This window comes from Phoxinus phoxinus (assembly GCF_949152265.1).
Source record: "Phoxinus phoxinus genome assembly, chromosome: 6".
Classification (NCBI taxonomy): domain Eukaryota; kingdom Metazoa; phylum Chordata; class Actinopteri; order Cypriniformes; family Leuciscidae; genus Phoxinus; species Phoxinus phoxinus.
The window spans coordinates 28,209,141-28,232,897 of NC_136881.1; the positions used below are offsets into that span (position 1 = coordinate 28,209,141).

Sequence of the window (23,757 nt, forward strand, 5' to 3'; positions counted from 1 at the left end):
GTTCGGTTAGTTGTATTTTCTTTAAGCAAAAACAGAATGTATTGTGTATAAGTAACTCAATAACTTTGTTTATTGAACTGTTGAATAAAATTACATGTTCGGACAAACATCACTCTTGATTGAGTGATAATATATCATAGGCTTATGTTATAAATATAAAAAGCAGGAACTCATTACATTTTTATAATTTTTATGACATTTCTGCCCCACTGTGATGGCATTAAGACAGGAGTGAGCATTTGAAACTCTTCAGATCGTATAACTTAATGGAAAATTACCAGAAATTATCATTCTCCATACATACTGTATGAGAATGTATCAATATTTTTCTAAACGTGTGCTCTGTTGGGCTAAAAGCCTTAATGGAGCTGTTTAAAGTAGCCATGTCATCATAAATAAATCAAATAATGATAAATACCAGTTTATGCCGTTTGATTATGGCCTCGAAGCTCACAGTCGGAGGCTATTAGCCCTGGCTGGCCGTTTATAGCCCTCACTCGCACTGGCCCGACAGTGAAAATGCGGTAAATCATTTCTGACTGTCATAAATAAACAAATCAAACAAATATAAACGGTTAAAAGCGGGGCCTCCTACTTCCGGGGCGGGACCCATGGGCTGCGGCCCAGTCAAACCCAATGGTAATTCCGGCATAGCTGAAGATACGTTTTTCAAATAATTTTATTTTGCCCACCAAAGCTGCATTTATTTGATCAAAAAATACAGTAAAAACAGTAATACTGAAGTATTACGATTTAAGATAACTGTTTTCTTTTTTAATGTAGGCCTATTTTAAAATATAATTTATTATTTGGCAGGGATTCCTTTGGTTCCTCAACTAGTCATTCAGTCAACCAACTCATCATTTGGTAAATAAGGTGTCATAAAATAACAATGAACAATACTTATAAATTGTTTATTAATACTGGTCCATTTCTACATGTATTAATAAATTTCAACATTTAAGGTTGTGTAAATGAAAGTTAATGTATTATAAATGAACATGCATTAGCAATGAACAAGTAATATATTAAGAATGAACTAATCTAATTGATTGATTAACCTAGGTTTTTAAATGCTGTAAACATTGTTGCTCATTGTTAGTCTGTGAGACTGAATCCTCTATGTTAACAAATTGAAGCTTATTGTAAAATCTTCCCAAAATTGTGTTGTTTTGCACGTCCTTACTTTGTCATGAGAGACGAGGATCGATGCCGGCTGCTCTTAGGGGCCTGCTCTGAAGGGCTGTCCAACCATCCTGAACAAATGATTATTTATATTAGGAAGAACACAAAGCATAGAGATCCTTTAATTCAGAGCCCATCCTCAGAGGACAGACACATGGAGCCACACTGACTGACAGCACATTTAGCTAGAATACAATGCACAAACTCCTTCGTCTCTACCCCCCTCTCTCTCTCTCTCTCTCAGAATAATTAAGTCAAGAAAGCAAACGTCATTGTAACTCTATTTGTAAATACCTCTCTCTCTCTCTCTCTCTCTCTCCTGAGGTCTGTTTCCAGAGTTTACGGTATTTAATTGAGGAATAATGAAAATGAATCTAAAATGAGCCTAGTCAAAAAACATTACAGAATCACCTGCACCAATTAGCCCTTAGTGTTGCTTTATATTAGCCTCAGTGGAATAAGCAGACCACCAAGAGGGCTTGTCAACACAGGGCACGCATGTCCTCAGGGAGCCATTCTCTGTGTGTGTGTGTGTGTGTGTGTGTGTGTGTGTGTGTGTGTGTGTGTGTGTGTGTGTGTGTGTGTGTGTGTGTGTGTGTGTGTGTGTGTGTGTGTGTGTGTGTGTGTGTGTGTGTGTGTGTGTGTGTGTGTGTGTGTGTGTGTGTGTGTGTGTGTGTGTGTGTGTGTGTGTGTGTGTGTGTGTGTGTGTTTGGCATGTGCTTCTGAATTTAGGTCAGTATGCTGAATGGTAATAGAAATGAGAGCAGTATTGAAGTGGCCAGTGTGCTGTGTGTGAGAAGGTGATGAATGCTAATGAGTGTGAAACAGGGCTGAGAGGTCGAGACCCCACTGAGTCCCTCAAGACCTGGAGAGAAAGCTGCCTCAGAGTGTCCTACATACAGACGGAAAGAAGCGTGTGTGTGTGCGTGCGTGTGCGCGTGCGTGCGTGCGTGTGTGTGTGTGCGTGTGTGTGTGTGTCTGTGCGTGCTTGTTTAGCACCTACTGTTTGGAGAGATAGTGGCAGCAATTTAGAGTGACAACTCGATCACTGTTTTTAATGACATTTTAATATCTGGACGCAGTTGACATTATGTGATTCCTAGTTTTGTATGATTTTATGACAATTTTTGACAATAGGCTACACATCTGAGAGAAGAGAGTGATTCATTTTCTTGCCTTTACACTATTTCCTAACATAAAGCATTAAGATTCAAGATTAAATAAAATTATTTAGTAAAATTAAATTGTAAAAGTATATTTAAATTATATATTGTGCAATGTAAAATTAAAAGTGAACTAAAATAATAAAAAAAAACATTCTATTCCATTCAATGAAAGTCAATGGTAACCAAAGTTTTTTTTTTTTGTGTGTGTGTGTGTGTGTTTTCTTTTTTTACCAACATGCTTCAAAATATCTTCTTTTGTGTTCTGCAGAAGAAGATAAGTCATACAGGTTTGGAACGACATGTGAGTAAATAATGACAGAACGTTAAAGTGCTCCAATTATGCTTTTTTTCTGAATATTACCTTTCATGCAGTGTTGTAATAGTTGTCAAAATGTTTGTGAATGTTACGGTCTGCAACGTTTTAAAGATCAAAGTGCAAAATAAAAAAGAAGGTCTCTTAAAAGAGAGAATCGATTCTGAACTACCAAAACAAGTCGTCAGCTACTTGTAACTTCATAAACCTACATATCAATGTAACAAATGTGCAAAATCTCAACCTATGGTCTTCATTGGCTTCATAACTTTGACCCACCCTCAAACACTGTAGTTGTAGCTGCCTGGAAGAGTGTTTGGTTTGTGTAGTCGAAATGTCAAGAATATGCTGTTTTCAGTGCCCCAAATCCACTTTGCATGCACTTTCAAAAGATGAGGACTTGCACTTGAGGAAAGCTGAAAGCTGAGAGCTGAAATTCAAATAGGGTAATGGGCGTTTCATTTCTGACACGTTCTGAAAGTGGTAGACCAATCACAACAGACAAGGCCGTCTGACCAGAGCAGAGTAGGCTCGAGGAAAGGGGGTTTTAGAGAGACTGAATTTGCAAACTAGCTGTTTTCAGACTCTTTGAGAAATGAGGTGATGTGCAATGTAATTTATGAGAAAATAAAAGAGGCTTTTGACCTTAGATGCATGTAAACCTAGACCTCTAAAACAAAATTAGGAACCTTTAAAATAGCATAAGGGACACTTTATTTTTTGGGGTGATCAACAGTATATCTTTAAAGGAACACTTCATTTTTAATTTTCTCCACATCAAATTATCACATTCACTCATAATGAGCAAATGTGTGTCTTTCTCATTATACATATCATTTTTGATTTAGTAAAGTTTGATTAAAATTTTTGTGATTAAACTACAGCTTCTGTATTTCTTTCAAACTTCTAATAGTCTTACTTTTTGAAAACATGGTGGCTACTTTCAGACATGCCATTGCATTACGGTCTGTTGACATGTTGTGCTGCCATGTATCAGAGCGATCTTAAAGTGATAGAACACACGACATTCTGACTTTCCGTAATAAAATCCCTCCTTGCTCCAGGCAAAATCAAACAGCTCCGCTCTCTGCTCCGCATGTTAGATTTACACTTAGCTAGGTGGTCTATATCCAGGAGTGCCCCCCTATTTCTTTCTCCCTCGCTCTCTCTCCTTATCTCACTCTTCCTCTGTAGTAAGGTATTTGACCTGGTGGTATGCTTCAGTGGTGCAGAACATTCCTGTTGAGAGGTTTCTCTGCTCCATTCACCTGCCTTTCCGTCACACACACAGACACTCCACCACATCGACCCTCACTCTCCCCTCAGATCAGTGCCTAAATAGCCAATCAATACGGCCACCGGCAGCTGTTCCTACATCCTTATATTTACCTCGAACGGCAACCTCACCACGCGAGCGGCGCCCTGAAGTAATCAGCTCCCTCCTCTGCGTCTGAATAAGAGACCGAATGTTGAAAAACAGACACATCCTAAATGGACCGTGTCATTGTGCATGCATGAACGCACTGGGAGACGAGAGCGTGCAAATACAATCAAGAGCCCTAGCTGTGGCTAGAGTCGTCAAAGAAACTTGTCAAGTCGTCAAAGCTCCCCGGAGCCTGTTGATTGGTCGCTCCAATCATCCCCATCGCTGATTCCTGCTTCTCCGAATGTCTAAGTGATTCTATTTCTTTGCGCCTGAGTCTCCTAGCTGGGTGCCCAGCTGATCAAATAAACCATTGGCAGACCCCACAGCCAATGAGCTGGCTAAGCACCCACACAGTCCATCGTCTGCAACAGCCAAGACACAAATGTCCATTCCAGGACTGCATGTTCCACCAAGCCACAATATCTGCTGGAGCTGCTGTTATTGACGGCGGAGGGGGAAAAGGCAACATGGTCATTTCTCCAGTAGAGTGCTTGTTCTTCCATTAGCTGCCTTAATTGAGTAGACTGTTATATTTCAGCACCTTATTAAATCGGAAGGAAGCAGGCCAGAGAGTATTACTTGAGAGTAAATTGATTTTGGCGCATTGCTGCTCATCTACTTTGGCCGTCTTTACACAAACCCGTTCCTCCAATTATTGTTTATGGCTTGCCTCTTTGTCTCTGCTCTCTTGCTCATTCTCGTTAATTCTCCTCTCTTTTCTCTCACTTTCAACCATCCATAATATTTTGGCCCCGCTTAGCTTAAGTCCAGTTCCCAGAGGACACAGAAACCAACAGCACTTTGCAATTTTCATTCTTGTTAAATGCTGACAATGAGGTTTCCACTAGGCATCTACTTGGCTTGCACATCATTATTTATTTATTTGAGATATATGAAATATATGAGACCGATATTCCTACAAATCCATATGCAATAATGACAGCCACAAAAATAACCCTGTCCACTCCAGTGCTAATGTTTCACCGCGTGTCTTTAGTAAATCCTGACAGTAGTTTTTAACGCCAAGGGCCCCATCATACACCCGGCGCAATGCGGTGTGATGCAAGTGTTTTTTGCTAGATTTTTGGAAGAAATAAATACTTTTATTTAACGAGGATGTATTTAATTAAAATGACAGCAAAGACATTAATAATGTAACAAAAAATCTGTTCTTTTGAACAAATAATCCTGATAAAATGGTTTACAGTTTCAACAAAAAAGCTAAGCAGCACAACTATTTCAACATTGATAATAATTAGAAATGTTTCTTAACCACCAGAACTGCAAATTACAGAAGACTGGTGTAGTTATTTTAAATAATAATAATAATATTTCACAAAATTACTGTTTTTATTGTATTTTAGATCAAATAAATGCAGCCTTGGTGAGCATATGATACTTCTTTGAAAAACATTCAAAAATCTTTAGTGTCAAACTTTTGAAGATTATGTAGGTCTATTTTTTGGTAATAACTCATAATAATTTACAAGACTGGTCTATTTAGATTTCTCTGGGCATATTGAGACAAAATATATCCATTATTCCTACATCATCAGTATTAGGCTTTTGTATAAGCATCAAAATATAGGCAATATACTTTTTTAAAATTCATACAAACAATTTAAAGAGGACAATTCAAGAGGCAAACTTGTTAATAAATACTGTTGTCAATTTCACTGACTGTGAATGAGGCCTGCCACCCGCATCACAACCACCAACGGAAAGTGTCTACCCAGATCATCTCAGCTTTACCCCCCCCAAATGCTCAGAATGCGGAATAAATAAATCCACCACAAATCCTCTCTTAACGCAGGGCTCTCTGTCGTCTGTGCAATGTGCAAGTGCAGTATATGCATAACCATAATCCCAAAACATGCTGTCATTCCAGCCCATGCATTACCATATTTCATCCCACATGCTCTATTAAAAGATTGCACTACTTACCAACAGACACTTTGTACCGCTTCATGACTGCTTTAGCCAAGTCTTGGGATTCAAACACTACTGAACAACTGGAGAGATCCATTAAATCCATCAGTATCCCCTCTCAAACCTCATTGGCAGGACTAAGCCCAAAAGTACATGTGATAAAACCACTGAATACAAGTTTTGGAAGCACAATAAGCATTAATAAAAATAGCAGAATGAGGATAACAGCAACTCATCTGCATGTTTGGTTGACAGCTTAACAGCAATCCTCGCTCACTTTGATCTGCCTTGAATTGGCCAATAAATCTCAAAGTTTTTCGCATAAGTGATCTTGACTGGACCATGAGCCTGATCGTGTCAGTTAGCAGAATTCAGCTTGCAGCTTATGTCTGATTCTACCATCAGGGACTGTTTGCAGATGTAGATTATGATTCACCTTTCAGCCTGAAGAGATGCATGAAAGTAAAATGAGCGTATTAATTCATGCTATGGTGATTCCATGTGTTATATTATCTGCTTCTGAACGGTGTGGTGCCCGGCACGGATGCCCATTGGCCCCTGTCTCAATACACACGAACCATTTGACTACTGACATATTGTAACATTAATACAGTTTAATGATATATCTATCTTTTTCTGTAAGGCTTAAGAGATTTTAACCCTTTTTTCAAAACTTTTAAACAAGGTTTCAAAGGCATTGCTAATTAAACCTTTTTAATGGAATGCTTTAAATCTCTATTTATTTTATTCTAATCAAATCGGCATCCTGTTCTCTAACTCAATTCAAATTAAATTCAAATGCAAATTAATTATTTTATTCTTTTAAAAGGCACTCTCGATTCAGTTCTGAATGTCACTCAACCGTGCTTTTTTCAAACTTCACCTCATCATAGTTGTGTGTCATTCATTTTGTATAATAACCCACAATGGGAAAATATATTTGGAATTAGCTAAATGAAAAACAAATAACAATAAACCCGGAGTGTTTTGTGTCCATATAAAAAGTGCTTGCCGACATTAAAAATGGTTAAAGTATTCACATAAAATATTAAATTATTTTGTTCTAAAACAAATTAAATGCAGCCACAAGACTGGTATAAACTAAAAACAAATTGAATATGTTTTTAAGTCAATGCAAGCAGCACAAATCTGGCACTCCACTCATAAACTTTTTATCTGTGCAGTTAGATTTGCTTTAGAAGCTGCACAGCGTATTGTGAGTCATGTACATATGGTAAACATTGACCTGCTGACTAGTCGACTACTTTGCCGTATGACCAGTTCACTAATAAAAGTAAGTAATGCAAGCCCAAGTATTTCCACGTACTCATCAATATAGATTTTTCCCCTTACATTTCCATTGATTTATTCAATTTAACCCAAAGTCATTTGCAAGTGAGAAATACTATGACACAAGTGATTCATCATAAGAATTTTATTGAATGCACTGAATTCATAGTGACTTTTTCTTCCTGATGCTCACAGAGTTTCTCCAGGGGTTATTTGACCTTAATTTTTGGTTCTTCCTGCACACTGCCCTTCAGGTTCCATTAAAACTTCATCCAAAAAATGCAGAATGAAGTCTTAAGACATGGCTGAGCATGTTGGTCTTTCCGCTTCCCGCAGGTCTCCTGTGATGGCCGGAGGCTTGTTTGCTGTAAACCGACAGTGGTTCTGGGAGCTGGGAGGATATGACACAGGCCTTGAGATCTGGGGAGGCGAGCAGTTTGAAATATCCTTCAAGGTGAGTTAAAGCCTCTGCATTGATTCATGTACGCAATTTACAAATAATAAATCCATTTTCACAGACTTTTCCAAGGCTGCATCTTGTTGTTGGCCTTTCAGATCCAAATAATCTAACAGAACACAATAAGGCTGACACAAGACAGTGTCTCAGTCCAATGCTTTGTGCAATCCAGGCCTTAAAATGGATTCCAAGACACACACTCCAAAACCACATCCAATAGCTCATCGCTCCTGATCCATTGCGAACCTTTAACTATAGCTATACCAGATTCCTTTTTCTCCCACTTAATGTGAAGTGCTCTGTCTGTCTGTCTAGACAGTCTTTTCTCATTCTTTTCAACAATAAAGCCAGAATGAGATTGGACGGCAGAGGTTATTTTCTTCACCGTGTTACTAACTGAAGCCTCAGAGCCAAATGCACACAAGTCGGCCACAATAAGGCGGTGAAGATAGTGGAGCTGTGAGTGTGCACGTTTGTGTGTATGTGTATGTGTTTAGACTGGCTAGACTAGTGAAACTAATTAGATTGTGTGATCCAGTGATTGGCTGTGGCTCTGAAGTGATTCGGTTTTGATTAGCGGGGCCAAAACTGGCGCCGATGGATGTGAGGAAGTGTTCTATTTATCAGTTCTGACATACCTGCCACCCCACTCTTTTTCATTAGACTCTCACTTGTGCTGGCACTGAACTTTGTTATTGGAACACCATCCTCTGCACCTCTCTAGTAACCATGGAAACCGCAAAAATAGTTTAGAGGCTGAACCGCCTGTTTGAGAATTTTGATCATTATTTCCTTTTTATGCACAGCCTGTTGTCTGTTGCTATTCGTCATTAAGTTGTCTGATTGACCTTGACATATGGTAGTAACATGCCAAACAACTCTCCATTTGAAAACTTAAAGATAGCTGGTATTGTAATACAGTGTCTCCATCAGAATCCAATGTGCAACTACAAACTAAAATAAAAGCCGAGGCTGATTAGGCTTGGCGTCATCCCATTGATTGGTTGCCTGCCACACTCCGTCCAAGTTTCATCCATCTGTTCGATGTAGGCAGCTTTCTAAATGCAATTCAAGTCATCTTAATATCTAAAGTCCTGCCATGGCTGCCTTCCTCCATGCTTTATGATAAAAGAGGCTGTGAAAAAAATGTGAAAATTATTCCTAAACCTTCATTTGTTACATGGCTCCCTCGTTTATCCACAAATGAGGGATCTGCTGGGACTTTTTCTCGCTCACTTTGTAGCATTGATGTTTAGAACGATTCTCTCCCCATAACGATGGGGTCTGTGAAGTTAGCTTGACCGCTAACCCGCCGCCTGGCAGGAGAGATAGGTCTGTGCGGTTTGATATCTGCAGACAGCTCTCTCGGTCCCAGCGGGTGACCGAGGAATAGAGAGAAACCATCAGACTCAACTCGTCTGACTTGAAGCCGCCCTCCCCTCCGCTTTCTCACCTCCCTCTGTGTGTCATTGGCCCTGGCCGAGTCCAAACTCCACCATGCCTGAGCCAATACTCGATACGGACAGGCACTTCAAAGTCTTGGCCTTAGTAGAACAGAAAGAGAGAGACGGGAAGGGAAGCATATTGAACACCCTGCTTTTTTTCTGTATTTTTCTTTTCTTTTGGTTTAAAGAGGAAAAGTAGAGACACAAGCATGAGGCAGTTGGAAAACTCTACTTCTTTCCTTCAGTGAATGCGCCAGTCGATCCGTAATTGGAGCCTACGGCGAGGACGTTGCTTGTTTCTGGTTCGATGTGGAAGCGTAGCAGTATTTCTAGTCTGTCCACATATTCCCTGGAGCTCATAAGGATGTGATGCATGAGGCTTTTGAGGGTTTTTTTCGACTGTCTAAGAGAATGCAGGATGGAAAAAAAATCTGTATATACTGTGATGTAGTATAAATGTTTGAGTATATGTGTGTGCGTATGTGCTTTTTCAGGTGTGGATGTGCGGAGGCAGCATGTATGATGTACCTTGTTCGAGGGTGGGCCACATCTACAGGAAGTACGTCCCCTACAAGGTGCCTTCAGGGACCAGCCTGGCAAGAGTGAGTAGAACTTCCACTATCCTTCCAAATGAGAAAGGATAGAGTGTTTCTCAACAGTGGCCCAATTCTGCTAGTTTATTAGTGCTCTAGATTCACAATGTTCCTGAGATGCTCTTATTCATATTCTGTACACATGATAAAAGACACATTGTAGGGAGAGAGCATCACTCTGCTCTAAATAGTGAATAGCAAATGTGACTAATTAGCATATGGACACTTGCATTATATGACATGATTAACGAAAAAGATGATGGATGGATAGATGCGTGGGTGGATGGATGGATGCGTGGGTGGATGGATGGATGCGTGGGTGGATGGATGGATGGATGGACGGACAGTATATATATATATTAGGGATGCGTCACGATCTTCAAATAGTCGAACTGTATGCGTAATTCGATCATAAAATAGCTTTTTCGAATATCGTTATATTTTTGCGCAATTCCAATGTGTTCTACATAATTGACATCAGAAGAAGAGCATTGTCGTGACCGTTAACTCTGCGACCAACCATGAAGCAACCAAGAAGCTCCGTGTGGGACTCGTTTAAGAAAATGAACAATGATAAAGTTGAATGTAAATTATGCCGTGGCTGGCAAAGTTAGCAATCTCCTACTTCAGTGTGCCTGCGCCTTCTGTGCCATCCGAGCGGGTGTTCTCTGCGGCTGGACATTACGCTCGCGTCTCCTCCCATTTTTTTAAACACGAATATGACATACTGTATGCCTAGCGTTAGGCTATGAATAGTTTGATTGCAACTAATTTGTTTAAAAAGTAGGCTATTGCCGTTAACAAGGCAGGTTCCCATAAAATCATTATTACTTATACCGCATTTATTTTATTGTTTGATCTTACGAGCATCTGGTTTGGCGATGCAGAACCGGACTGTCGTGCTTATTGTTTTTTCTTCTTCCAATTAGCCTACCACAGGCCTACTATGTAAAAAAAAAGAAAAAAAAGACGAGAACATGTTACTTATTCAATTAATAAACAGTTTGTTTGATGACAAATCGCTAAAGATGAAATTGGCCTCCCTTTCTGTCATTGTGAGAATGTGCGGGGGTTTTTTCAGTGTTTTTTTTCTCGATTTTCTAACGATATTCGACTTTTGCTCCTCGATTGTCGAATGTAATTTTTAGCAGAAATTAGCATCCCTAATATATATATATATATACATTCATCTTTCTCACAGAACCTGAAACGAGTGGCAGAGACATGGATGGATGAGTACACAGAGTACATTTATCAGCGCCGGCCCGAGTACCGCCACCTCTCCACCGGCGACATTACCGCTCAAAAGGAGCTACGCAAACACCTCAAATGTAAAGACTTCAAATGGTACATGAACACTGTGGCCTGGGACCTGCCCAAATATTACCCACCTGTGGAGCCACCGCCAGCTGCCTGGGGAGAGGTGGGTGAACAATGCCACTATAAAATTGTGAAGATACCAGAGTTGAGCGAAATGCAGAATTTAATCATTGGCTTTAATCTTTTGATTCATGACTTGTAATTGTAATTGAATCAGCCACACAGTGATGTTGAATTGGAATTTGAACGGAAACGTCAGGAAGTGGCATACATTTTGAAGAATTCAACAAAGGTACACAATAGAGAAATTTCTGTAGTCAAACAAGAACAGAAATAAGCAAGAACACTTTTTCATCTTATAAACTTTTTTCGTTAAAAAATGTGTAGCAAATGAGAGCATTCTCGGAAAGTTCTTGGGGACAATATGATGTTTTTGAAGTTTTTCAAGGCTGCATGCATTTGATAAAAAATACAGTAAAAACTAAAATATTGCGAAATATTATTACAATTTAAAATCTTTTTAAACATATCACAAAATGTAATTTATTCCTGTGATGGCAAAGCTGAACTTTCAGCATCATTACTCCAGTCTTCAGTCACATGATCCTTCAGTAATAATTGTAATGCTGATTTGGTGCTCAAAAAAACATTTATTATTATTATCAATGTTGGAAACAGTTGTGCTGCTTAATATTTTTTGGAAATTTTTATACTTTTTCCAGGAATATTTGATGAATAGGAACTTAAAAAGAACAGCATTTTTTTAAAAGGTATATATTTGCTTTTACTTTTAATTTAATACAAAATTGCTGAATGAAGTCTTACTGACACCAAACTTTTGAACACTTGCGTATATACTTGGTGGATGAATGGATATGATCACATTTATATATAATTCATACCTTAAATTTTATGTATTGTGAACAATAACTGCATTCATGAAACCTGAAATTCATTTAGCTATAGGATATATTAAGAGTTCACTTTTATTTGAAGTAACTTACAGTTATTACGGGTCCACTTGTCCTGAATCAACATGGTGTTCAGGGGTACAATGGAGGTTTCCACCTGAATCTTTCAGTTACCAGTCAGTTTTGACACCCCTCACATGTCTTTGTTTACCCATAATTGGGCACAAAACTTTTCCACACTTACTTGATTTGAGTTACACACTAAAGATGGCACGATCGTCAATACATCCTGTGAGACAGAGCATAGATGCCAGAACAGGTGTGTGTGTGTGTGTGTGTGTGTGTGTGTGTGTGTGTGTGTGTGTGTGTGTGTGTGTGTGTGTGTGTGTGTGTGTGTGTGTGTGTGTGTGTGTGTGTGCGTGCATGCGTGCGTGTGTGTGTGCGCGTGCGTGCGTGTGTGTGCGTGTGCGCGTGCAGAGAGGTATTTGACAGAGAGGTTATGCGGAAATATTCTTTGATTTATGAGAAGCACTGCCGGTTGAGATATAACACATTTTTCGCCAAAGACAAGCAGGCGGCCGGTCCTCACCTAAAACTGCGCTGTCTAATATACAGCGACATCACAACATAACTATTGTTTGCATCACTGCTTCCTAATCCATAAATAAACAGAAGATGTGTTATACATTTATTACTCAAGCTGATCCAGGCAGACAGGCTATTCGGGTTGTTCATTATCATTCGGGTTTGCTGTGCCAGAACAGTGGTTCTTGGGAACACGCATGGAGAGATGGGCCAGTCATTTCTCTCCATCTGTGGTTCTGCCATGTCTGTCATAGTGGGGGGTATTTAATATGCATGGAGTGATTCCCATCTTGTGCATTTTGATGGGCCTTTTTAATCACTGCTGAATGATGTACCTCACAGACATCATGCCTTAATGAATCCCCCCGGGGAACACCATCTCCTCTTTTTTCAGTCCCCTACTGTGATGTGTCAGAAATGGCAAGTAATAATTTACAAATGTAATTAATTTCACTTCCAAATTAATTGGAGGGCTGAAGCTTACCGTAAAGCACATCCGTCCATCCGAATCCAACTAAGGTAGTAATGGAAACAGCACTTTGGTTTCAATTGTTTCAGCGGAGCAATTGAAACCAAAAAAAAAGTCCATTAGCAAACAACATCCCTTCCCTTTCACTTATTGGCTTTTTCTGCATTAGCGTCATAAAATTGATGGTAAAAAAAAGGGCTGTGCGGCTGGGAAACCTGCTCGGGTGAGATTTAGGCACGGTAAATATCTTCTTTCCTGAAGCGAAATGATAGTAATTTGACTGTCAGCCTGATAGCTTCATACACCCCGCTCTGGCCACCTGTCACCCCGCCTGATGTATTGCACAATAAAAGAGCCTCATTGGACTTTTGAAGCCACCCCCATGGAGCATGACAGAGAGGGAGAGGGGTAGCTAAGGAATTAAACGGGTTCTTGTCGGCATTTTCAGCAAAGGACAGGGGTCAACGTCGGCATGACCTCCAGCTGACAGGGCGGTGAGATGGGTAAGCAGGCTGTCAACCATTTGCCACTCGCCCACCTTCACACGTATAGCTCTCTCTCTCGCCCACAGATGTTTCATTGCCTCTTCAATACACTCAAATACTTTAAATAATGCAATCAGCAGACTTTTCAGCCACTTTTATGCTCACAGCCATGGCTGCCAAATGCTGTTACGGTATAAATGCAGTTTTCAGGCCCGTTTTAGAGTACCCCCTCTCCCCCCCCTGTGGATTGAGAGGAAGAAGAGAGGAGAGACCCATGCTGATTTGGTCTGATTCTGCTGTATTTGCCTCTAAAGAGCTTGTGATTACATGCACTCTTCTAGTGTAAGCTAGTAAAGTGCATTAATTTATTTATTTATTTTGTGGTATAAATATTATAAATCAAAGTTGAATCCATGAATACATTTTTTTCTGCATCGAAAAACAAAATACTACACCATGAACAGGTAGTGTGTACTGATGATTGAGCCCTTTAGCAGCACTTAAAATTATGCGAGAGGAAATGTTCTTGCGGTTTCTTTCTAATCAACACAACCTCCTGCTAAATTCCAACATACTTTAGAAAAGAAATGAAGAGAACAGAGGCTTTTCGAAAATCCTCAACAAACATGCTTTGAGCTTCTTAAAACATTATTGGAACACATTTATAGTTGCTCTGACTTCACAAAAATGGGGTTTGGTAGTAAATTGGCTGCAAACGCAGGAAATTAGATTCTAATGCATGTCTTTGTTACCGTGTTGAACAAGTCAAATAATTCATCCTGAAAACATCACACGACGGCAGGCGCAAGGAAGGTCCAAAAGAGAGCGAGAAGCTGCTAATAGACAAGAAAATGAATTAAACATGTTTTCTTTTTATAACTTCAGGGGGGGATAAGCTTTTAAAATAAATCGGCAAGGCAGAGCTTGGTGTGACCTTGCTTTTCGCTTTCATTTTGTTCCATTTGTCAAGCTCGTCCTCACTCGATTCTCCAATCCAGCTCATTTGAAAAGAAATCACAGCTCAAATAGGGTGCACCATTTCCTTTCCCGTAAATAATAGGCAGTAAAGTGTGGACCTGAACTGCAATAAAGACCACCGTCTGAGTTAGGACATTTTTATTTTGATGTCCTCACCCACCCCGGAAAGCTTGTTGCGTTTTGATTGCATTAGTTTTCAACCTAGGTTTAAAGTCGTTTCAACATTTCGAGTGAATTTCTGCCTTTCAGACTGTGAGCAGCAGCAAATGCATCTAGTCACCAACAAGAACAATCTGCTTTGAGTCATGCATTCACAGAGCAGAACGCATCGAGCAGAACTTCATGTTGATTTTTGCAGCCTACTAACTGATTTCCAATTACTTTCAACAGTCATGCCTTGCCAAGAGCTCAAAACCCATAAATCCCTCACCTCAATCGTTCAGGACTCATGAGCGTGAGAAAAAACATATTTGAGGAAACGGGCTCCAACAAACACTCTGTAATGTTTCCCCTGATGGCCTTGGTATGCAGTGCACAATTTCGGCAGTGGAAGCTTATGCATTGTGCATGCACTACGCTGCACAGCATAATATGTTCCACCACAGTTCATCCTCCTTGTCAGGCCTCCTTTGTGTGTGTGTGTGTGTGTGTGTGTGTGTGTGTGTGTGTGTGTGTGTGTGTGTGTGTGTGTGTGTGTGTGTGTGTGTGTGTGTGTGTGTGTGTGTGTGTGTGTGTGTGTGTGTGTGTGTGTGTGTGTGTGTGTGTGTGTGTGTGTGTGTGTGTGTGTGTGTGTGGGCTTGGTTTATTATGCATTGTGGGAACCGAATGTCCCCACAAGGATAGTAAAACCTGAGATCACCTCCATTGTGGGGACCAGCCAGCGGTCCCCATGAGGGGAATGGGTTAATAAACATACTAAATTATATATTTTTGAAAATGTAAAAATGCAGAATGTCTCCTGTGATGGTTGGGTTTAGGGATAGGGGCAGTGTAAGGGGATAGAATATACAGTTTGTACAGTATAAAAACCATTACGCCTATGGAATGTCCCCACAAGGATAGAAATGAAAGCTTGTGTGTGTGTGTGTGTGTGTGTGTGTGTGTGTGTGTGTGTGTGTGTGTGACCTTGCCCCAAGCCCTAGTCCCCCTATGTCTCCCTAGTGAGGTGAATAAGTGAGCAGAATTGGCCCAGAACTGCTGCCCGCTCTTCTGTGTCTGCTCAGGAGGCAGTGGCTCCAGCCGCTCATGCATTATTGAGCTGCACTGTGACAACAGTCGGTACACCTGAATGCCTTAAAGAAAATTAGGCGACCTGGACAGCTAATCAAAAAAAAAAGGAAAAAAGGAGAAAAATGTAAGGACAAGGGGCAGCGGAACTCTCTAGAGTTCATTCAATGGGGAAAGTGCACACGTCTTTGTGAACAGGTGCATTTTGAATGAATCATTATTTAAATTGTCCGATTTAGCACTTGAACAGATTGCAGACCAGGGGTCACATTATACTTCACCGCACAGTTGTGGAAGAAGTAAAACTTTTGGCTAACATTCTGTTACTTTTAACGCACACCGTGAGCACCGTAGAGGTCATTAACCATGATTGTTATGGTCGGGAAATACTGCTTTCCTGTGCTCCCAAGAAACTCAAGTGTAACTATTTATTAATATAAAAATGTTCAACCTGGTCTCATAAATACGTAGGCCTACCTTTGTACACTTTTTTGCAGCGCCTTAAAATATGTGCCATCAGGTAGGCTACATATCGCTGCAGTTTCTAACAAATGAACACTGGAGGCAGCAAAACAGCAAGCACTTTTAAACGGTTTCACACACAATTATGATTACAGGGGCAGATTATGGATTAATAAAGACTTGTTTCCACACGGCACCTTGAACAATTATCTTATGACCTCAAAACACATTTTACCACTGTGTGCATGATTTGTAAATGAATATATTTTGGAGTTTGCATCACTTAAGCAGCTCCATATGTTCGGTTCTACTGTCGTACTAAGCTTGCTCGATATCTCAGCTGGTAAATAATTGTTCTTGTGATGCGGAAAGCTCGGAGACGAATCCCGTTAAAGACGAGTCACGACAAAAGAGCGCAAAAATGTTGCCACTGGTACGTTTTTCTAATGAGACCAGGCTAAAAAATGTGCAGATGCATTTGACATTCTTTATTCATTATTTGGCATAATTTCGATGTTAATATCCACAGAACTATCAAATATAACTGGGATCATTTTCTGCAATTATAAAAAAAAAAAAAAATTTGCCTACTTAAAATTGTATGACAAAATATAAATATTTCTGACACATTTAAGGAAAATTAATATTTGTGTGGTGGGCCTAGTTAAAATGTTGGCAGGGCAAATACCAGCAGACAGAACATGTCATTATTATTATTTAACTAATTCATTAATTTGATACTATACTGATAACATTTGTTTGTAAATTAAATGCTTATTAGAATATTCCTCTCATGTTCTCATTGCTTCTGTCATTGTTTATATTTCTTCTTGCTATTGTTCTTTTATGTTTGTTTGTGGGGGGGTTTTATTGATAGATTTATGGATTGTGTATTTTATGTATTTTAACCATATTTGTTTTAGGTTGACGTATAACATTCTGTCCAGGGACTACATATAAAAAAATGCCTTTGGAGCTAATTCTGGTACATTTACAGGAAGGTTTATTAATGTCCCTGTTAATCAAAAAATTAAATAAAATATTTATGTTGCCTAGATTGAAATCTATTTTAAGTTGAGTTTTCAATGCGCTTTGTGTATGTGGAGTTGCTGGCTATGTGGAGTGGAGCTTAAGCATATGTATATATTTATCTTACAAACCTTTTGATCTCAGATGCTTTGTTCTTGTATCTTGTTATATACACTGACAATCCTGCTGAAAAATCCAGCATTGTTGTTCACCAGCATAAGGTATGGCTGTCATGCTGGGAACCAGCATGGAATGCTGGTAGCAGGTTTGCTGGACACCAGCATTGGAAGCGGGAATGGTGGATCAGCAACTCCAGTTCAGTTTTGCTTGAGAACAGCATGACTTTGGTCCACCAACTAGAACAGTTCACTGAACAAATCTATTTCTCTGTCCGCAGATCCGTCATGTGGCATCTGGTTTGTGCATCGATTCTAAACATGGCTCCACTGGCACCGAACTGCGTCTGGACAGTTGTTTAAAAGAGGGCGCAGAGCGAACATGGGCACATGAGCAGGTAAGGCACCTTTTCAGTACATTTCCCACATAACTCAGTACTGGTTAGTATCAGACATGTTGGAATAATGTGAACAGCATTAGATAACTGACTATTTAAGTGTAGTTTCTTAAGTAACTCCATAAAAATGAACTGATACTTTGATGAAATGAAATCATGATATGAAGCGTATTCCTTGACAGTCTTTTTTGAGACTGAGAGTATTGCTGTTCCCTGTGGTGGTTAGATTTTCACGTTTGGGTGGAGAGAGGACATCAGGCCTGGAGATCCCCTGCACACCAGAAAATTCTGCTTCGATGCTATTAGTCAGAACAGCCCTATCACCCTTTATGACTGCCATGGTATGAAAGGCAACCAGCACTGGAGCTACAGGAAGGTAATGCAGCAATACAGATACACTACCAGTCAAAATATAGAATGGAATATAGCTAATCATTCTTATGAAATAACACAAAAGTTTGAGGAATTACTGTAGTGACCAAAAACATATCAAAACAATCTTATGTTTTAACTTCTTTCAAGTAGCTTCTTCAAAACTTGCCTGTGCCTATTACTGGTTTATGCCAAGGGGTCAAGGTTTGTCTGAGGTTGCACTATACTAGCCACTTTGGCGGGTTGAATTTTAGATTTGACTGAAACGCTTCCAATTATAATTTTCCACAATATAGATACACGATAGGAGCTGCGCTTTCTCGCTCTCTCGTGATCTCTCAGACAGCGAGTTGACACACAAACCTGCCTTCCCTCAATCACTCCTTTCATTTGCTCCGTATACATATTGGTATTACAGAGCATGAATTTCGGCGTGGGATTGCGCATATTGCCCATAATTTTACCCAAAGTGCGTGCACATAAAGCTTCCTCTTAGTGCTAAATGTAGGTTTGTTTTTTCCGCTACTTATTGCGCTTAAACAGTCAAATACACACAACATAATGTAAAAATTATGGTCTTTGTGAGTATTCGACTAAACACAATCAGTTATGTTTTAGGTGAATTTTAGGTGTATGTAAACAGTTGAGAAAAAAAGCATTTGTAACAGTATAATGGATCCGTGCGTCAGGTCTTAAAGTGACAGCAGCCTTATATAGCTGCTTCTAAATTATGAGATAATATAAAAAAAATATATATGGCAATTTTTCCCCATGGTATCGATGTCAAAATTGTGGCCACTGAAAATGATGAAAATGTTTAAAAATGATTTTATAACTTTAGAAAACCTTGTGTGTGCGTGCATGTGTGTGTTCATACACTCTAAAAAATGCTGGGTTGTTTTAACCCAATTTTGGGTCAAATATGGACAAACCCAGCCATTGGGTTGCATTTTTGATCCAACGTTTGGGTTTGTCCATATTTGACCCAAAATTGGGTTAAAACAACCCAGCATTTTTTTGAGTGTATATACATTATGTTCTAAGAAAAAGTAATGTAACAAAACATATATATGGCTATAAAACTATTTCAATATAACACATACAACTGACGGAATACAAGAGGGCATGACGTTATTGAGATAAAATCCATTACAGTCAGCATGAGTAATGTTTTACACCCAGGTGTTACGTTTTCATATCTCTTCATACATTTTCGTACCATCTCTAAGGAAAAGCTGCACCTGTCTTCCTCCATATTCCCTCTTCACATCTTCTTTAAGAGGTCAATAAAGTATATCTACAGCAACAGAGCAGCGGTGGGACCGAACATACACCTTGTTACAGAAACCCCTGTGGACTAATACCTATCGCTCTGGGCCCATCACGAACGACAGAGCCTAATACAGAAGCACGTTTTTTCTAGCCCTCTAGCGAGGTGCTATGAGCCTAAACTGAGATATTCCGTCTCGCACAAGGGCTTTAAGGTGTCAACCAAAGAAATCACTGTCATTGCAGGATAGGTCAATGACGGCGCTATAGAGAGGGGAAATATACAGTTGAAAGGAAGAGGTGGTACCTGGAAGTGGAGCTGCCTGAGGCGCAGAGAACAGTAAATCAACCCAGGGGAGAGCAGCACAGAACTGGAGCCGAAAGCCCGAAGGCATGTCCCTCCTCTGCTCAGCCTGATCACTCCCTTAGGGACACATCCTCTATTTTTTCACCGGCTCTGTTTGGCATACTCAGTAGTTTCTAGCGCAAAAATATACATGCCCTGTGTGCTGTGGAGAACACTTTCATGTGGAGACTTTCTTTGTTGTCTTCCACTTTTTGATAGGAGATTGATGATGAATCCCCCAATCTTTCACTTTTATTTACCTTTAACCTTTCTCATTTTCTTTCTACACTCTCAGAAAAAAAAGGTACAAAAGCTGTCACTGGGGCGATACCCTTTCAAAAGGTACTAATTTGTACCTAAACAGTGCATATTAGTACCTTAAAGGTACATATTGGTTCCAAAATTTGAAATATTAGTACCTAAATGGTACATATTATGGTGCTTTTCCACTGCATGGTACGGCTCGGCTCGGCTCGCTTCCTTTTCCACTGCCTGGTACGACTCGACTCGGCTCGTTTTGGCTCGGTTTGCTTTTCCACTGCAGTTTAGTACCGCTTCAAAGTGGATTGGATTATAGACTGATCGTCACCCCATCTGCTCCCCGGCTACCAACGAGACGAACATCTGCACCTCGTCTACTGACCAGTCACAACAATTCCGCCATTTCTTTTTTCAAGTTTATTTTTTTATTTTTTCAAGCAAGTCATTTTAAAAAAAATGTGCGACAAAATAACTCTGCGGTGGCTGTTGCTGACTATTTAAATTTAGTGGGTTTGGTTTGTCGTGGTGCAAATCCAATGATTCTCTCTGACCAATCAGTTATCTGTAGTGTTTTCACATCACATTTTAGCATTAGTAGCCGTACCGAGCCGTACCATGCAGTGGAAAAGGGCCTCAAAGTGAACCGTACCGAGCCATGCAATCGAAAAGCGCCAAGGCGAGCCTTACCGAGCCATACCGAACCGTACCATGCAGTGGAAAAGCCTTTTTAACATGGGTACTGTCTCAGTGACAGCTTTTGTACCATTTATTTTTTCTGAGAGAGTACCTATCGTTGTGCAGTGGTGTTTTGAAATCATGAGGCAAAGTCATTGCTGTTTTTAATGCTTCATTTTAATCCAATGTAAATTAATGTTCCAGTTAAACTTTATGTTGACACATTTCCAGGTTAAATAAACATTACTTAGGGCCTGTTTACACAGAATGTGTTTTTTCCATTCCACTGCGCTACTATTCCATAGTTTTTCAAAGTCATTTCAAGTTTGGTTTTGACATGACATAAAACGGTGATAAATGTGGGCTAGTTGTTTACTTTCTTTTTAATTAGTCTTTACATTAACACCAATATATTTATTCATTCAGAGTCAGACCGATGTGCAGATGTGGAATGCACACAAAAGTTATTGCTTGATGAAAGTAATAGGCCAATCGGAATTTATCGCTCGAATAACATAATAGGCCAATCACAATGTGATGGAGGCACTGCCTCCTCTCATGTGACTTTTCTCCATTTATTCTCAATTACACCCCACCAAACCCATGGCACGCTAAGGGGTCTGTTAAAACTCAATGGGCTAAGTGGAGGGAAGAGAGACGCTGCCTCACGCTGTGAGCTGTCATAAAATTGTTTTACACCGTTTTAATGCCATATTTCGTAATACTTGCATTGTTTTATTTATGGATATTATCTGAGGAGACACTGCCTACCTTTGCATCCTCGGAGAAAACGCCCCTGCCCTTCCCGTACATCATTTCTCAATGTCTCACGTTTCACTTCCAAACTCAAGCCAATAAATAAAGTCCGCTTTTCTGATTAGCGCTGTGGCGAGCTGGACGAGGTCGAGGGCCTGCTCGCCACAAGCACAGTCCATGTTTGGTTCTTCAGTTCCACTCCTGTAATCCGACTAAAGGCTAGAGGGAGATTGCAGGATTAGACCTCTGCCGCAGTCACTGTTTCTTGTTTATTTATTTTTATTTCACCCTCCTTCTCTCTTTTTCTCTTTCCCATCTTCTTCTTGCTCCAGGATAAATCTTTGTACCACCTGGTGAGCAGCGGTTGCATAGACTGTAGCCCGGGTGATAAGCGGATTTTCATGAACAAGTGCGACCCCGAGTCTGAAACACAACAGTGGATCTTCCAGAAAGTCAACGCCACCGTTCTGGACAAATTCAACAGCGCCTCTAGCTCATAGGACCTGGGGTTGTGGTCAAGCCAATCAGCTGGCTTCCACACATACACACGCCTCCCACAATCCTAAATGTGGGCCTGGATGTTCTTAGTGTCTGGCTCTGGGTCCCTCTCAAGGTTCTGCAGCGGTCTGAATGAGGGGACTAGAAACAACGAGAGACATGAGGCTGGTGGAAACCCATCCACAATGAGCACCTTGCTGGTCGAGGAGAATACGGACAGCCCGACTCTCTTAGGGGTCTAACTTGGGCCCTCAGTTGCTTCCTATACAATGAAAAACAGAGCAGCTTTAGGACTTTGGAAGTGGAGTCCAATGAAAGAATGTTCTGTATCAGTCCTTGAAGATTGCATGGTGGATTTGTACAAAACCAGAAACTTCTAAACAGTTTTTTTTTTTTTTTTTTTTTTGTATTGCTATTTATATTTTTCTTTCTGGGATCGTTTCAAATGCATATTTATTTGTATTTATTTGGTGCCTTTCCAGATTTAATTTATGTGTATTGACTCTGTTTTATCATCTCTTGTACATGTAGAGTCAAACTTGGGTTGAGGCAGTGAGCTAATTCAATGAAATATTTGACTTTTTCAATGGAATCTATCTTGTTACAGAGTTTCTCGTCTATAAATAAATCAGAAAATGAGTGGATGCGTGTTGCCTTGCCTGTGTGTCTTTTGTCATGCTGATGGATGATATCATACTCACTGTCTTATCTCAAAAGTGATGGTTTGTCTCCCTCTGGTGTTGAGCCATCTGCCATCATTTTTTTCTTTTTTTTTTTTGGTGTTAGCTATCACTATTATTTTATAATATATGATTTGACCTTTAAAGGGGTCATGACATGAGAAAACAAATTTGCCTTGATCTTTTGACATATACGAGGTCTTTGAACCGTTAAAACATCCTGCAAGTTTCATAGCTTAAGCATCCTCCTCATAAACAAATGATTTATTATTATGATTATTATTTAATCAAGCTCCAAAAACAGCTCGTTTTGATATTGTGGGATCTGTGACATCATACTGGAAAATACATTTGCATATGATTGACTCCAGAGCAAAACATCAACGAATAGTCATTCAGCATCGCACCATAGGCCCTGCCTATACTGCTGTGCAGTCGCTTAATGGCTGACATTTACACTGGATGCAAGCATCGCGAATGACCGGACCAGGCTCTGTTGGTGTCCGGCGAGATTTTTAGATTGTGCAAAATAAAGTGCAATAAACTAGCCTCTTACCTGTCTTCCCTGTTTTAGAGCATACACTGGAAAATGACATAAACTTAAATGCTTGCAATTCATGAATGCTTTAGACTACAGTCGTAGTCATAGGATGTTGTTGTTGTTTAAAGAGGACACTTATAACTTTTTTTGGTCAAGTAAAAGCAAGTAATATAACTGAAAAAAAAGATTACATTTATTTTGAAGCAAAGACACTGCACTTCACTTGCAGTTTAAAACAAGCAAAAACGGCCCACTGTGTTAGTGTCGCCAGGGAAGAGGCTCTAAAAAAGCTATTTCAGAATTGTACACAAACAATAATGTCAATGTTTTTTTTTTTCAAAGCAAGTGGCTGCAAAACTAATACTGTGTTGTCCTGCATGCCATGCTGTGGTCATTTATTATAATCATGTCATGGTGCAGGCACTGGCAGCTTTTACTTTTTAATGGAAAGAATTTGGTATTTGGTCTCTGCATAAGATGATGGGGCATGAATCGAGAAGTGTAAATGATGATATATTATTATAGACACATATATGTTTAAATGGGTTAATGATTTTAATTTGTTTTATGGAAGA

General features: G+C 39.8%; 1 protein-coding gene across 3 annotated transcripts in view; it reads left to right on the forward strand.

Annotated features, from left to right (window-relative positions):
* The window catches only part of galntl6 (polypeptide N-acetylgalactosaminyltransferase like 6), a 191,953-nt gene extending 169,343 nt beyond the window's left edge, over positions 1 to 22,610 (forward strand). For 2 of the 3 annotated variants that reach the window (XM_079615794.1, XM_079615793.1), the window contains exons 7-12: positions 7,646 to 7,763; positions 9,706 to 9,813; positions 11,006 to 11,227; positions 17,668 to 17,784; positions 18,011 to 18,160; positions 21,796 to 22,604. In XM_079615794.1, the coding sequence (XP_079471920.1) occupies positions 7,646 to 7,763; positions 9,706 to 9,813; positions 11,006 to 11,227; positions 17,668 to 17,784; positions 18,011 to 18,160; positions 21,796 to 21,963 (883 nt within the window). In that variant the 3' untranslated portion in view covers positions 21,964 to 22,604. Of the gene's footprint in view, positions 1 to 7,645; positions 7,764 to 9,705; positions 9,814 to 11,005; positions 11,228 to 17,667; positions 17,785 to 18,010; positions 18,161 to 21,795 lie in introns of all 3 variants that reach the window. The other variant, XM_079615792.1, reaches the window with a different exon arrangement.
* Positions 22,611 to 23,757: the final 1,147 nt, after the last annotated feature.